General features: G+C 55.6%; 1 protein-coding gene across 1 annotated transcript in view; it reads right to left on the bottom strand.

The window, feature by feature from the left end:
• LOC105567482 (homeobox protein onecut) overlaps window positions 1–3,463 on the bottom strand; it is an 88,535-nt gene extending 85,072 nt beyond the window's left edge. The window contains exon 1 of the mRNA XM_012022385.1: window positions 2,305–3,463. Within this exon, the coding sequence (XP_011877775.1) occupies window positions 2,305–3,322 (1,018 nt within the window). The 5' untranslated portion in view covers window positions 3,323–3,463. The remainder of the gene's footprint in view (window positions 1–2,304) is intronic.
• Window positions 3,464–15,273: the final 11,810 nt, after the last annotated feature.

Raw genomic sequence — 15,273 nt, 5'->3', positions numbered from 1 at the left:
GGCCGAGGTCGCGCGGCTGCGCCGCGACGCCCGTCGTCATCGTCGCCACCGCCACCGCCGCCACCGCCGTCGTCGTCGTCGCCGCCGTCGTCGTCGGCGGCGGCGTCGGCGTCGGCGTCGGCGTCGGCGTCGGCGGTGGTGGCCGCGTGACCGCCGCGCGCGATCAATACTTGCACGCGCGGCGCGGCGAGCGCCGCGACGCCGAGCGTCGCGCACCGCGCACCGCGCCGGGGACGAAGGATGTTGAATTCGAAAAGTGTTATTCCGCGCGTCTATCTCTGAATGATATGGAAGGGAACGCCTCTCCCACGTGGGTGCCACGTGTGCGCTTCCGCTCTCCGCGCGCGCGTGCGAAGCGCGCGCGCGGATCTTTCGCGCGCGTATCCCCGAGTAACGTTATCCCCCCGCGATCATCTCCGCGAGGATCCTTCGCGTCATTATTCTCGGGGTCCGCGTAAATCGACCGGAGGGGGGCACCGTCATTTCCCACGAGCGGGAAATGGATTCGAGAAGTGGAGCGTCTCCCGACACTTTTGAGCGACCGATCCCACGTTGTTACTTTTATTGTTGTTTCCCGTATGTTTTTATTAATTCGCGCACCCGACTGTTTTACCCATTGGCGTCCAATCTAGCAGCTCGCAATATTTAGCTATTCCACATTCCATTCTGCTTCGCGCAGATCGCGAGTGTGGAGTCGCTAAATTTGACCGGCCGGCGAATATTTTATTTATCGGGGGACTAAAAGGAGCGCACAAAGACGCGATTCGGAGCCGCTGGGACATATGCAAACGCTAAGTAATTCCGAGCAGCCAATTTCCGGACATGTGGAATTGATTTCCGTTGTGTTAATAAAAAATGAAAGTCTCCTGTACCCGCGGACTTCCTATCGGAGATCAGAACGCGAATTAATGTTCATTAATTAGTAAAACTAGCAAATCCTCTCGCAACCCGACCGATTTCAATTTTGCTCGTCAGATAGATTTTCGAATAATGCGATTTCGGATCTTCTTCATGTATCGAGCGGCTCGAGAAGAAACGCTCTTTTTTTCCAAGCTCGCTCCAGAGGGGCGAACGCGGGAAAGGGTACGGTTTATTTTGAATCGAAGGGTGTCGCCGAGGAGGACTTACAGCGCGGTCTATCGAGCAGGTGCAATTTACAGAATTGTTCCAAGATATCTTTAAATCGCTTGGATGCTCGTGCGGTGAGTAATACACATGTGGGTCCCTACGATTGTTCCGAATGCGTTGAATTCGTCCTAAAAAAAACCTCAATTTCGCTCCAAACCTGTCCGTCCCTTCGTTCAGTTTTATCACATCACTGAAAAGGAAAATTTCGCCACCATAGCTAATCATGGTTTGCTTGAAATATTTTGCTGTCACAACTAGAAATTTCTAAACCACAGCAAACGGTTTGCTATCGCATCTAATACAACAGGCACAGTAGCAAAATATTTAGCTATCACAACTAAATATTAGCTGTCCATATTTTACAACTGAAATTTAGTTGTCACATGCAGTTTTTAGCTACGGCAACTACATTTTTCATTCCGCGCAATGTCGCGACTCTTCGACGAGGTCACTAAACGAAGCGAACGGTTAAGAGCGTATTCTCTCTCTTGTACCGCACGTCTCATTATTTCAATCTTGTTGAGCCAAACAAGAAATTGAAAGTAAAGATTCAACGTCGCATTTCTCACTCTCAACTTGTCGTCTTTTGGACATTAATAACTTCAAGTTCGCCGCCGAGGCGTGAAACGTGGCGAGTACTCCGGTTTACCGGGGGAGCCCGAGGGATCGCCCAGAGGGGACGCAGGGATGATTCGAAGTAGCCGCGCGAAGTGCCGGTGAACGACTCGGCACGGGGCGTCGTCGTCCGCGGGATCTTCGCGATCATCGATCGCGGATCGACGTCGAGGACGTGCAGGACGAGAACGCAGACGAGCAGCGAGTACACGTGTACATACGAAGCGTGAGAGACAAACGTGTGTTCGTTCACAGGTGTTCGGTATGTACTAGGTGTGCGAAGGACTCACACGACGATGACGACGACGACGATGACGACGACAACGACAACGATGACGACGATGACGAGAACGTCGATCAGGACCCGAGTGTTATATACTTTGCTCGTCGCTTTTCTTACAGAAATATACAAGTACACCAAGTATGCGATAGAGAGGTGGGACTTTGAACGCGGCTGAGTGTTTCGATTCGAGTGGTCTGTGGGGGGTGGGAGTTTTGTATACGTGGTTGAATGAGGGAGCGGAGGGGGGGGGGTCTCTCTCTGACGCGTGGACGACTAACCTGCTAGCCGCAAGGCCGACATTCTCTGAAACTCGGGCTCCTGCAACCACTTCCACATCCGCCGGAAGGTCTCGCGGCCGCTCTTGAGCTTGGACCACGGCTTCGGGTTGCGCAGCAGGTCGCTGAGGGTGCCCTGGCTGCGGCACAGCACCCGCTGCGCGAAGATCGCCTGCGGTATGCTGTACCTCTTGAGCTCGGCGCTGATACGCTGCGCGAGCTCCTTCGTGTTGATCTCTTCGACCTCGCCGGCGCCGCCGTTGCCCGCCGCCGACACCGTCTTCATCACCACCGACGTGTGTTGCACGTGCTGCGTGTGCGATATCGTCTGCTGCTGAGGCATCGACTGCTGCTGCTGCTGCTGCTGTTGCTGCTGCTGCTGTTGTTGTTGCTGCTGCTGCTGCTGTTGCTGCTGCTGCTGCTGCTGTTGCAGTTGCGTTTGCATGGTCGGTGGCGGCGATGCCGCGCTCGGCACCGAGTGCGTGCCGGGCGGGGAATGATGCGATGGCGCGAAACTCGCCGTGGCCGAGACGGCCGGCGGCGAGGACGGGCTAAGCGCCGCCGGGCTCTGTTGTAATCGCGGCAGGAAAGCCGGGTCGTAATGCGGACTCGCGGACGACTTGTGCGGCGAGTTGAGGCCGCTCTGGCTGTACGCGCTCTGCGGCGAGAGCGGACTCGGTTGCAGTCCCGCGCCCGGCGATGGATAATTGTGCGGCGGTGACATGCTCATCGTAGGTAGCTTATCGTACGCGTACGGCGAGCCGCCCATACCGAGGCCGATGTTACCCAGGCCGTTGTTCTGCATGACGGCGAAACTACCGGTGACGCCGCCGGCCGCGTGACCGCCGTAAACGAACTTGTCGCTCATCGTCGAGATCGGCGGTAACGGCTGCAGCGGCGTCAGCGTGGCGTACGACGAGCCCGGGCTGAAGCCGGGCGGCGACATCCTCTCGGCCACCGAGGTCAGTGTCTGATACGTCGGCTCCGGCTGCATCGCCCTGAAGTCCGTCGCGTCGATCATGCTCGCGACCGACACGCTGATCCCCGACGTAGGCGTTAGCTTGCCCGGACTGAGGAGCTCCGAGTCGTCGGCGTCGCGCGAGTCCACGTCCACGTCCTGAGGCGGCACGATCACCGACAGGGACTCCCGCGCGCTCTGCCTGCCACCGCCGCCACTACTACTACTACCACCACTGCCACTACCGCCGCCGCCGCCGCCGCCGCCTCCGCCGCCGCTGCCGCCGCCGCCGCCGCCGCCGCCACTGCCGCCGCCGTTACCACCGCTGCCGTTGCCGTTGCCGTTGCCGTCTCCGACGGCACGTCCGCCGCCGCCGCCTCCGCCACCGTCACCGTTGCCTCCGATCCCGCTGCTGCTGCTGCCGCTGCCGCCGCCGCCGGCACCGCCGCCGCCGCCGCCGCCACCACTATCACCGCCACCACCACCGCCGACGCTCGGCGGATGCCGGGGACGACGACAGATCCTCCGCGGCGGCGAGGTCTCGCTCCTCCTTGACGCCGAGCGCGCCAGCCGCGAGCAGTTCCAGCGGTAGGCTCGCGCACGCGATGTCGGGGCCTTTGAGAGGCCGACGAAGACATACCCTCGACGCTACCTCCTCCGTTACCACCACCACCGCCGCTGCCGCCACCACCACCCCCGTTACCGCCGCCGCCGCCGCCGCCGCTCCTACCACCCCCCGTTTCGTGCACGACCTCGTGCTGATGCTGCTGCTGTTGATGATGGTGGTGATGGTGGTGGTGGCCGTGATGGTGATGATGATGGTGGTGGTGGTTGTGATGCCTACCCCCACCGACCACGCTGCCCCTACCACTACCACTTCCTCCTCCTGCCCCTCCTGCCCCTCCTGCTGCTGCTGCTGCGCCTCCGCCTCCGCCGCCACAGTTCCCATTCGAGCCGCCCCCACCGCCCCGGCCATGCGTAGACACCGCCGCCGGGGAATCGACCGAGTCCAGTAATTGCTCGCTATGCGATTGATGATCGCCTATGTCCCCTATACCTTCCATTTACGCACATCTAGTTCGGTAGTGGGCGCACTGCCACTCGCTCCTTCGCTGCTCGTACGCCGCCGCCGCCGACGACGACGACGCTCCGCGTTGTCGCACCGCACCGCGTGCCGCACAGATCGCACCGCACCGCACCGCGACACCGCACAGCGCGCGCGCGCGCGCGTAGTTTCTTTCTTCTCTCGCCGCTCTCTGTTTCCTCTCTCTCTCTCCTCCGCGTCCACGCGTCTCGTGAGAAAGGGGTTGCTCTCTCTTTCACTGATTACCGCACGACCGCGAAACGACGACGTGCACGGGCCTCCCGGCGACCAGCCCGCGAGTACAGCGCGTAAGCGGACGACGACGACGAGGTGGAGGAGGCTGATGCTGAGGCTCCACCGTCACGCCGGATCGGCATAGGGAGCACCCGGTGGTAGCGCAACAACCACCGTGCGCCCATGACACCGCGCGAGTGCGGAGCGAGTGAGAGCGCCGGCTCTCTGCGCTCGCGCGCCCGAGTGCGAGCGCACCCGGCACCGGCTCTCTTCCCGGCTGGAAGCGACGAAGAGAGAGAGAGAAAGCCAGAGCCACAGGCGGACCCAGAATACAAGACGAAGGGGGTCGTCGATTTCACCGCACTCTTCCCGTCTCGCTCTCGCCGTCGGGGACTTGTTCCGCCCCGCCCCCCTCCCCTAACGGTCCCTACTCCGGGTGTTGCGAGTCACACTACCGGCACCACTGCCACCTGGTCCGCTCTACTACCCTGTTACGCCAGTCCGTACTACCACCGCTGTATCAGCGCTCGCGCGCCTCTTCGTGTCGCGTGCCGCGAGTTCCTCTCCTGGTCCAGGTGCGACCGCGTCTCCGTCCTCCCCCTCCTCCCCCTGTCCCCGCCACGTGTCAGTTCGTTCGTCCGTCCGTTCGCTCGCTCGCTCGCACACTACACCACCACTGTCTCACTATCACAACACCGCCGGCACACCGTCAACGACGGAGTGTGCCGCGTTACCGTCGTACCTGCGCGGTGCTCCGGTTCGCGCCTTTTCTCCCCGCGGCCGGGGCCGACGCGCCACCACGTGAAGGAGAGACCCCGGAGGAAACGGCGCCGAGCCGGAAGAACGGGGAGATCCCCCGATTCGCGAGCGATCCGCGCGCGCGGGCGCGACGAGCGTCGGAGTCGCAACCGGAAGACCGGGGCGCCGCGCGCGACGCAACGACTGTCGACCTTCGCGATCGTCCTTTCGGCGCCTCTTTTTTTTTTCTCTCTCTCCGCTCTCGGCTCGACAAGGTTGCGAGGGCGCGACGACGATAACTTGGTACGTACGGAGCGTTAAGTGACAGAAGCGACCCCTTGCCGGTCACACACTCGCCGGCTGAGCCACCACCATCAACGGCGCGCCACCGGGGGCTGTGTGTGCGTTTGTGTGTGACACGGACACCCACCGCCCACCGTCACCACCACCACCAGCGGCAGCAGCGGCAACTCCAAAACTACGACGCCGCCGCCGACGTCGCCGCCACTGGCGTCAGTCAGCTTTCTATCGATTTTCCGATACCTCGTGACCAACGTAGCTCGATGCGCGCGGCTCGATACTTCGAGCATAAACATCGACTCGCGTCACCCGCCGCCGCCACCACCGCCACCACCGCCGCCACCGCCGCCACCGTCGCCACCGCCGCGTCCCGCTCGACCTCGACCCAGCGAGCCGCTACGCGGCCGCTGCTGATGAGAGAAGTCCGCTCCCGATTCGATTCGCGATCGTCACCTGTCTTGCGTCCACGAAAGACGCCGCCGCCTGTCACGGCGTTCCCCCTCGCTCAATTACCGATACACTCCGGAGACCAGGACTTGGCGGCACTTGGCGGTCTTCCTCGCGACGATCTCTCCGTCTCTCTCGCTCCTCCGCGAATCGGCGGTAGTGATGGCTCCGGCGAACTTGCTTTTTCTCCTCCGAACTAGGTCGCCGACGTGACGGCTCACGGCGGCAAGTTAACTCACCCCGAGCGCGCCAAGTTTTACTCTCCCCAGAAGTGCGCTCCTCTTCTCACCCCGGAAATCGCCGCCGCGATCGGTCGGGTGGCTCGACGCGCGCCGATCTGCCCGCCGGTCGATCGGCGAATCGATGCACACGGCCTCTGGACGGGTCCGGTCTGCGCGCGCGCGCGGAAGTAGCCGTGCACGGTCTACGCGCGCGATCTCTCCTCTGCGGGATCGAGACGTCGATACGCCGATAGGGTCCAGCCGCGTCGTCCAGCGGTGACGTCGCGCACCGCGTTGCGCCGCGCCGCGCCGCGCCGCGCCGAGATTCGCTCTTCAAGATGTCGTCTTCCCTCCCGTGGCCGCGAGGACGTACGATCCGCGAGAACGATAACTCGATCGAGCGACACCGATGGCGGAATCCACGCGCGCGTTTAGACACACACGTACACACACGCGCGCCCACACGCCGGCCAGGGGTGGCGGTGAAGAAGAGGGGTCGTCGACGATTGGTCGCGGCCGGCGTCGATACGGAGATCAATGGCCGCCCGCTCTCTCCCCGTCGGCGCGAGAGAAACGGCGAGAGCGAGAGAGAGAGAGAGAGAGTGAGAGAGAAAGAGAGAGGAACCACGACGGCGTCGAATCGACTGTCAGGCACTTGGGCCGCGCGCGCTTTCGATCGATCGGCTTCCGCGGAGTCCAAGTGTGTGCCGGCCCCCCTCGACGGCTCACGGCGCGCTCGATGGCGCACCTGACCCTCCGTGTGGGAAGAGGGCGGGCGCGCGCGCGAGAGAGGAGAGGCGAGGTGTTCCTTGGGATACTCGCGGCCGAGAGAGCGCGGGATACTCGCAGGGGTGCCGAGCGACCGATCCTCCGGACTTGGTTATCCGCGACTCGCCGACGCCGGCGAGCGCTCGCGTGCGCGCGCTTGGGAGCGCGCCGCGACGCTCTTCTTCCTTCCTCTTTCTTTCTCTCTCTCTCTCTCCCTCTCCCCCTCTCCTCACTCTCTCTCTCTCTCTTTCTCTCTCTCTCCTCCTTTTCCCTTCTTCGCTCCCGCTGTCGTCGGCGTCGTCCTCCGTACGCTCCGTCCAATTCCGTCGCAGTTTCTGTGCCCGGCACGCAAATTTTCTCCCCAGGACGACCGACTTCCTCTCCCGCGCCCAGGACGACTCCTCTTTTGTTTATCTTTTTCCTCTCCTCTTCTAGCTCCTCTTCCCGTTCCGCGACCTCGGACCTCCGCGACTCCGGGCGACTCGTCCGCGGGAACCGCGCGAGGCGCGAGAAGGACGCGTTTCTACGGCGAAGGGCGCGCACGAGGCTGAATCGTGTGGTGTTGTTGAAACACACGGCGAGAAAACGAGCGCGTCTCGCGCTCGCACGGAGTTGTGCGGAGTTGCGCAAATCGCGAATGCTACGCGAGAGCCTCCAGCAGGAGGGTGCCTTTCTCTCTCTCTCTTTCTCTCTTTCGCTCTCTTTCTCTCTCCCTCGGGGCGAGACGGGAACGACGGCGTCGAGGGGCGCGCGAGGGGATTGCGAGAGCGCGGCGGGGAGGGAGAGGGGCGGAGATCTCGCCACGGGGATCTGTAACGAACTCGATACGCGGGGGGGAGGGGGGCCGAGGGGAGGGACGAAACGGGCTCCGGGGGATGAAGGGCGAAGAAGGGAGACACGGGCGGCAACGGCAGAGGGAGGGAGGGGGGGGGGAAACGAACGAGTCAGGGGTGGCCCAGGGACCACTCGACCGCGTCCGGTACCCCGAACGACGCACAATGTTGCTTCTCAATTAGACGAACCTCTTCCCGTACGGCTTCGCGCGCGCTCCCTTTTTTTTTCCCCCCTGTCTCTCCACCTTCGCCCGTCGGCGGCTTGGATCGATAGCCGGGTTCGATGCTCCCGCGTGAGTTTGATTTATCGACCGACAAGGGGACAATTAATCGATGCGCTTCAATTGGAGCTGCGTTTGTTATCAGCGCGCATTGTCAGCGCTCGATATCGATCCGTCGAATTGACTGACACGGCCGCGGCTGTCACGCCGCCGGTATCTTTGTATACAGATTTCTGCGCGCGCGCGCGCGCGCGCGCTAGATTCTGGAAATTGTGTATAATTTTTATTGAATTGTTCGCGAGAAGCTGACACGGTGTGGAATTTTCGAAATTGTCGGAGCAATCGAACGGGCAACGGTGCATATTTAATAAACGAACGCGGTATATACGAAAACGTAGAGTTTTTCAGCGGTGAGCGCGCGCGCGCGCACGGGACTCGTTGGGGTCGAATTCAATGTAAGCCAAACGAACGAAAGTGAAATATCTTCTGTAATATCGTGTTATTACGTACAAAGCTGACGGCCGCCGCTGTACTTACTGTCTCAACTTCGTACGATTAAGTATTCTCAAGTGCCCAGGCGCGCTTTGTATCTTAACAACAAGCACCGCAACAAAACATTCTGCTCGCGTACAATAAAACGGAGAACTCGGGTGAAAGTTTGTTACGTATTGTAATATATACACATATATGTGCATATTGCATATAACATGTACATATAAATGTCGGTGCATTTTACATATGTATATTAATACGTAATGTACAACGTTGTGTCTAAACGCGGCACAGATAAGTTTTACTAAGTTTTACACAATCTAACGACGAATTTTCCACTAAAACAGATTTCGCTCCAAGGGCAATAAATTCATGGTGGAGTCAACTGATAACGCCTATTAATTCAGAAATCCCGCTATCCCGTATAAGGACCCTATCTCATAATAGGATACCCCTATAGAATTCCTGTCTGTTTAAACATATCACGTATATTTTCCTTTCTCTTCACACATATATAATTTTCCCTCTCTCCCTTTCTTTCTATAGGTATGCAAGAAAGATACTACAGATCAATTACGTCGTACGCGAATATTTCCCGCCTCGAGCGGAGTCAACATCCGGGCGGGGAGCGCAAAGGGGCCGGAGCGAGCGACGGAGTTGAAGAGTGCGAGAATGAATCCACTCTGTTAAAAGGAAATCTGGGGAATCGGGAAGCGTGTGTGCATGTCATTGCATGACGTAGGCGCGGCGCTGGGAAATTATACGCTCGGCCGTGCCGCCGGGGCGCTCCGTGCCGCTGGTCGTGTGCCCCGGACTGTTTGCTAAGTAGTTGCCAAGGAGTACGGAGCGCTTCGGAATACAAGGAGACTTATGTCTGTCCGTCCGTTCGATCGCGGGGGAGAGCGCGTCGGATGCAGCCCGCGCGGTGAAGCACGCGGTGCAGGCCGATGCGCGCTGCACCGCGGCTCTACGAGGCGGCCATTTACAATTCAATTCATCCGCAATTACAATACAAGTGACTCACCCGCCCACCCGTCCACCCGCTCCTCCCCCCCTCCCCCTCCGCCCCTCCTTGGCCTGCCCGTTTCCGATTCTACGTGCAGCGTTCTCCAGAAGGGTTCGGAAACTTCGCCGGGGATTTCCAGGCTGCGCGGCGCGAAGTTTCCCGAGAAGATCGGGAGGGATTCCGTTCGGAGCCGCGAAATTAATCGCGAAAGTCGCCGCATCGCGAAAATAAAGCCGACGGCACGCGACACTACTTTTCCCTACTGGATTGCTCGCAAGAGCCGGTAAGGCCCGGCATTGCGTACTGTAACATACGCGAGATTTACATACGCAAAAATTTTCAATAATTGGAGCACTGTTGCAACAGCATATTCCTGAGACGAAATCAAGTAAAAAAAAAGTCCTGCGCTACTTTTCACAAAAGTTGTTCACATTAATTAGTAGAATAAGATAGTATAATAAACAATAGGGGGTTCCATTAAAAAAATGGAAGTCTTCACGTGACCTTCAAGCAACTATTCAAATTAATGACGCTATCTTATGTCACCCTCGAAACCATACAACTTTTGTCTGAAACATCTTTGTTTGCTGGGCTTAGTTTTTGAGATATCTTATTGTCCTAAAATGGGACACCCTGTATATATTGTGTTTTTATATAAATATATAACCTTGTAAATAGCTTGATGAATTTTGTATCAGTGGTTGGCATCACTACTTAACAACTAGTTAAGCTAACTAGCCACTTTGCCTAAGGATGCAGAGTTTTAGATCGGATGACTTAAGGTTGACTTCTGATTGGCTCTCGTAAGCACTACAGTACGAAAAACAGTATTTGTGCGCCGTCGGCTTAAAGGCCCGAACACACGAAAAAACTGAAAGAGAAAAACGTATAGCAAGTATATTCAAACTGAAGTAATGATGAAAATTCCGATTGGCTTTTAAGTCTTACGTTTTACTGCCTCAGTTTTTTCGCGCGTTTGGGCCTTAAGTTAACGCGATTTCTCTGATCCCCGCGTATTCAAAGGTCCGATAGGTTTCGACGAGTTCACTGCCCGATATTGATGTTTACAAAGCTGCCGGAAGATACGATGTAAAAATGTGCGTGTATGTACACCGCGTTCTCTCCAGTGCATCACTTTTAAGACACGTCTTGACAGCCGATCGAGCGAGATCGGCCAGATTGTTCGATTATTTTAACGATCGACGTCGCCGGATTGAGAGAAACGAACGAAGCGCGATCGACGGCGCGGGAGATTCCGCCGGCGGAGGGCCGCGTCCTCCCGCGCGCGGAGAATCGATCGATCGATCGATCGGTCAGGCGCGATCGCGATCGGGCGTTCGCCGCGCGGCGCCCTCGATAAAATGTCGATAGGACGCGCCGACGGACGGCCGACGCATATTGCGGGTATCTCGATTTCGAGATTTAGATAAGCCCGAGCGCGCGATAGCGGCGAACGCCGACGTACCGCGAGCGTAACGCGCGCGGAGAGAAGAGGAGACGTTTCCCCGAGACGCGGAATCCCGTTCGCGTGTATCCGCGCGACGAGAGCGAGATCGATATCGGCGTTACGCTTTACATATCCGGCGGCCGAGCCGAACGGAAAGAAACCGGGCGGATTAAAGCGCGCGGGCGGATAGATTCGCCGCGTGATTAAAGCGCGCGGGCGGATTATGCCGGCGCGGGAAAATAAATATTCAAAGGGGATGCGCGTAATATTCATATCGAGTAATATCACCGGAGTAAATGCCGGGCGCGCGCGCGCGCGTACGCGCTGCTTATTTATTTATTTTTAAATTTGCTTTGCATTTTTTTCTTCATTCAATTCCCCCGATGCACGTTAGCGCGCAATGAATCCCGGACTCGCGATGCGAATTATTCCTGCGCCATTTCAAATTGTACAGTAGTCGAGGCGCACGTCGCGCCGCGCGACTCGCCGATTGTAAAGGATTCGTTTCTTCGTGCCGGTTAGAAAATTTCGAAAACGAGAGAGCCCACCTTTTCGAAACGCGAATCTTCCCCTCTCGCTCCTCCGCGCCGGTAAATTTTTTCGCGGGCTCGCCGGGAGTGTATTAGGGCTCGCGAGTGCCAGAATTTTACGGTCCTGGGGGGTAGTTTCTCGACCGTCGGGAGTGGGGACTCGTCGCTGAGGCCGCGCGGAGGGGCGGAGGGGCGAGAGCAGCGATGTAACGTCGATATCGCGCTCTATACGAGGCGTCGCGACGCCGCGAGTGGGGGCGCTCGCACGGGGCGCGGGGCGCGGGGACCGAAGGGGATGAGGGCGGGGGGGGGACGAGAGTTCCACATGGGTAAAATAATCGATAACGGCGACCGATATGTATGTGCCCGGCCTGTATATAACGCGCCCCGCACACGTGCACGCGCGACCAACCCCCTGCACGTTCACGCCCGTCCCCGCGTGTGTGCGTGCGCGGATGCGCCCACGCGCGCGTGTGTGTGTGCGCGCGCACGCGGCACGCAGGCGCAGCGCGTGTCGCACGAATTCACGCGCGTGAGATCGATGGGGGCAGGCGGATACGCGGCGTTACGCGGGCTTCGACGACGACATCGACTTTCCCCGCGCAATCGTTGCCGTTGTTGTTAACCGCGCGAGAGAGAAAGAGAGGGACCCTCGCCATGGGGATTTAAACCCGTTCTTCGATCCTCGCGGCGGAACTCGCGGGGCGCACGCCGCGGCGCGGTTTGAACGGCGGAACTTGAACGGGGGGGGGGCTCGATTTGCGAGAAACTTCTTCTAGTTACTCGCGCGGTTACCCCCGCGGCCGCCTGTATTTATTTAATACACACGCCGGGAGGTTCAGCGCGGCGCCAGCGCGCGAGCGGCGGCCGCTTACGAAAATGGAGACATCAAACGGGAGCGAAGCGTTGTAAGGGTGTAAATTCGCCCGGGCTAAATATAGCCGCCTCCATCGCGAAATCTCCGTTCATAAATAATAGCGCGCTCCTTTTAATGTTGCCGACCCACTTTTCCATTTTACGATATTCTCGCAATTTCCCTGAAATACCTGAAATAAATCCGCGCGTTCCGTGAAAGAACCGCGTCGTCCGTATTCCTCTCCCCCCCCCCTCCCTCCCCCGATTCACGCGAAAAACAGAAATAAGTCGACGCGAGATCGGCGGATTCCGATTAGTATGGCACGTTAAAAAATTTATACATCGCGAAATTTAAATGCGCATCAACGTCGAATTCACACGCCCAGGAGCCGAGGGAAAGCCACGGCGGCGCGACCGCCCGAATTTTTGCCACACGGAGAATCCTCGGCCCGAGTCCGCGCGAGTGCAAAAAGCTCTCCTAATCGATCGTCGGGCGAGGCGATTGCGCGAAATTCGATCCGCGCAAAAAGATCTCCGTGGGGCCGGATGATTTTTGCGAAATTAACGAGGTCCCGATGTATCGGCTTTTCGCCCGCCGTTCCCGCGGAATGCAATTAAATCGAAAGAGAGCCCGCGGCCTTCTCCCCCCGATATCGCGATAATACGCGACGATTCGTGGCCCGGCTCTGTCCCCGCCTTCTCATCATTTTCACACGAATTTCGCGCGACGCCGCAATAAAACGATTGACGTGCCGCTTGACGGTGCAACTCCTTTTTTCTCCTTCCCTCTTTCTTCTCTCGTGTTTTTTTTTTTTACACCAATGTTAACCCGCCAAACGCGCGGGACGCAGATGATGCGTCCTCGCGTTTCCCTCGTCGCCGCCGAGCCGTACACTTTCTTTATGGAAATCGATATCTATAATTATTTCATCACTCGCTCGGCGCATAGTATTACGCTCGCATTATGGGACTCCACGGACTCGGTTGGACGATGGAGACGATGATTGCCAACGACAAAAGTAGTGCAACAAAGTGGTCGTATAATTAAATATCCCGTCATTTTATTAAAATAAAAAGCCCGGCGGATCACGTGAAGCCGTGCAACCGGGTAGAAAGAGGGAATTATACGTCTCCGGAGTTTCGCGCAGCGCAAAAAGAATCGACGGCATGTGTGCCTGATTATAGAAATGTTGAAATATACCGCTCCTCATATTCCATCTTGCTACGTTTAGAGGAAAGTCATTACGGTAATTCGATCGTATAATTATGGCAATCGCGCTGAGATATCGGGGATGAATTAAGTATAAAAATGCTGAATAAATTATTAAAATATCGGCGGGATTTGGCGCTGGGAGACCTGCCGTCTCGCGTAATCGAATAATTTTCGCGCAGATACCTGTATCGGATAATTTCCACGCGCCTATATTTGAGTTTCGCGGATCTCCTCTTTGGCCGATATTACTTATTAGCGATTGCTACAAACATTTATAGATCATGGACGTCAGATCAGACATGAAAGTGGAGATATGCTATTCCGTGTAATTAACACAAACGACATACAGGCGTACTCATTGGCGTAACTGGAGCAGCGTGTATACATGTAGTACATGGGCGTCGATACATCAGAGAGACGTCAAAGTCCTCCCTCCGTCCCACCGCATTCTCTCTCTCTCTCTCTCTCTCTCTCTCTCTCTCTCTCTCTCTCTCTCTCTCTCTAAAATTTTCAGAGTCTTCAATAATAATTTTCGAGCTGCGTAAGCATAAACAGTTTCATCAGGATGAAAGAAAACGAAATAATGACTTTTCTGGAGAGGAATTACACGTGTTGAGTGATTAAAGAAAATTTTACCCGACTTGTTCTTTAATTTGCCTCGTTGAAAATTTATTCGGATCTGATTTATTTCGTCAAGTGGATTAATTGGAAATAGTACATTTTATGAATAATTCTGTAAATTCGACTTTATTTTTCGGCGCGTACCAATGTAGAGCAATAGTCAAGTGAATGTAGTAATTAATTGTAAACGCGCAATCCGAAAGGCAAGAAGGATAGGAAGATTATCAATTCTAAGGTGATTAAGGAGAATTCTTGGATTTGTATTATACACATATTTTCTTTTCTCAATAATAATCGTCACAGAAAAACGTAGCCCAAGTCATGCAATTAAATGTAATGAATCTTCTTTGTGCGAGTGTGATTTACGTCCCAAGGGGACATTTCGTCATAATCCGATAGAATTTATGTGAGTTTATTAACAGTCAATCATTGTTATTAATAAAATCGTCTAGTTTAATTCGTATCAATTTTTCACGTCCATCTATGTTCTAATTTAATCTTATTTTATTTAATCATCCTGTACTACCTTTAATAACGTGTATTCCTAAAAGTAAGTTTCTTCGAATAGCATTAGTCTCAATTTGTAAAAATTAAATATGCCATGTCATTTTTACATCAGTGTAAATTAATAAAGATAACATCTATTAATTACTATAGATTAATTTTAATTAATTTTAATTTTAATTAACGTAAGCGTTAAATGCGATATATCATTCACTACTGTGTTTAACACGTTATAATAGGAAAACACTCGATATATGACAACATAAAAAAAATTAAGATATACTCAATTAATATTATTAAATTAAATTAAGGAGAATTCTTCGATTTGTATTATACACACATTTTCTTTCCTTATTGATAATCGTTACAGAAAACCGTATAAACTCAAGTCATACAATTAAATGTAATGAATCTTCTTTGTGCGAGTCTTCTTATGCGTTCCTGTTACCGTTACAAGTTACTTTTTTTGGCCTCGGATTGGTAACGATGTTACTTTTTTT

This window comes from Vollenhovia emeryi, unplaced genomic scaffold (assembly GCF_000949405.1).
Source record: "Vollenhovia emeryi isolate VEMERY1.0 unplaced genomic scaffold, V.emery_V1.0 DF939137.1, whole genome shotgun sequence".
Classification (NCBI taxonomy): Eukaryota; Metazoa; Arthropoda; class Insecta; order Hymenoptera; family Formicidae; genus Vollenhovia; species Vollenhovia emeryi.
This window is presented reverse-complemented; position numbering and strand designations above follow the sequence as displayed.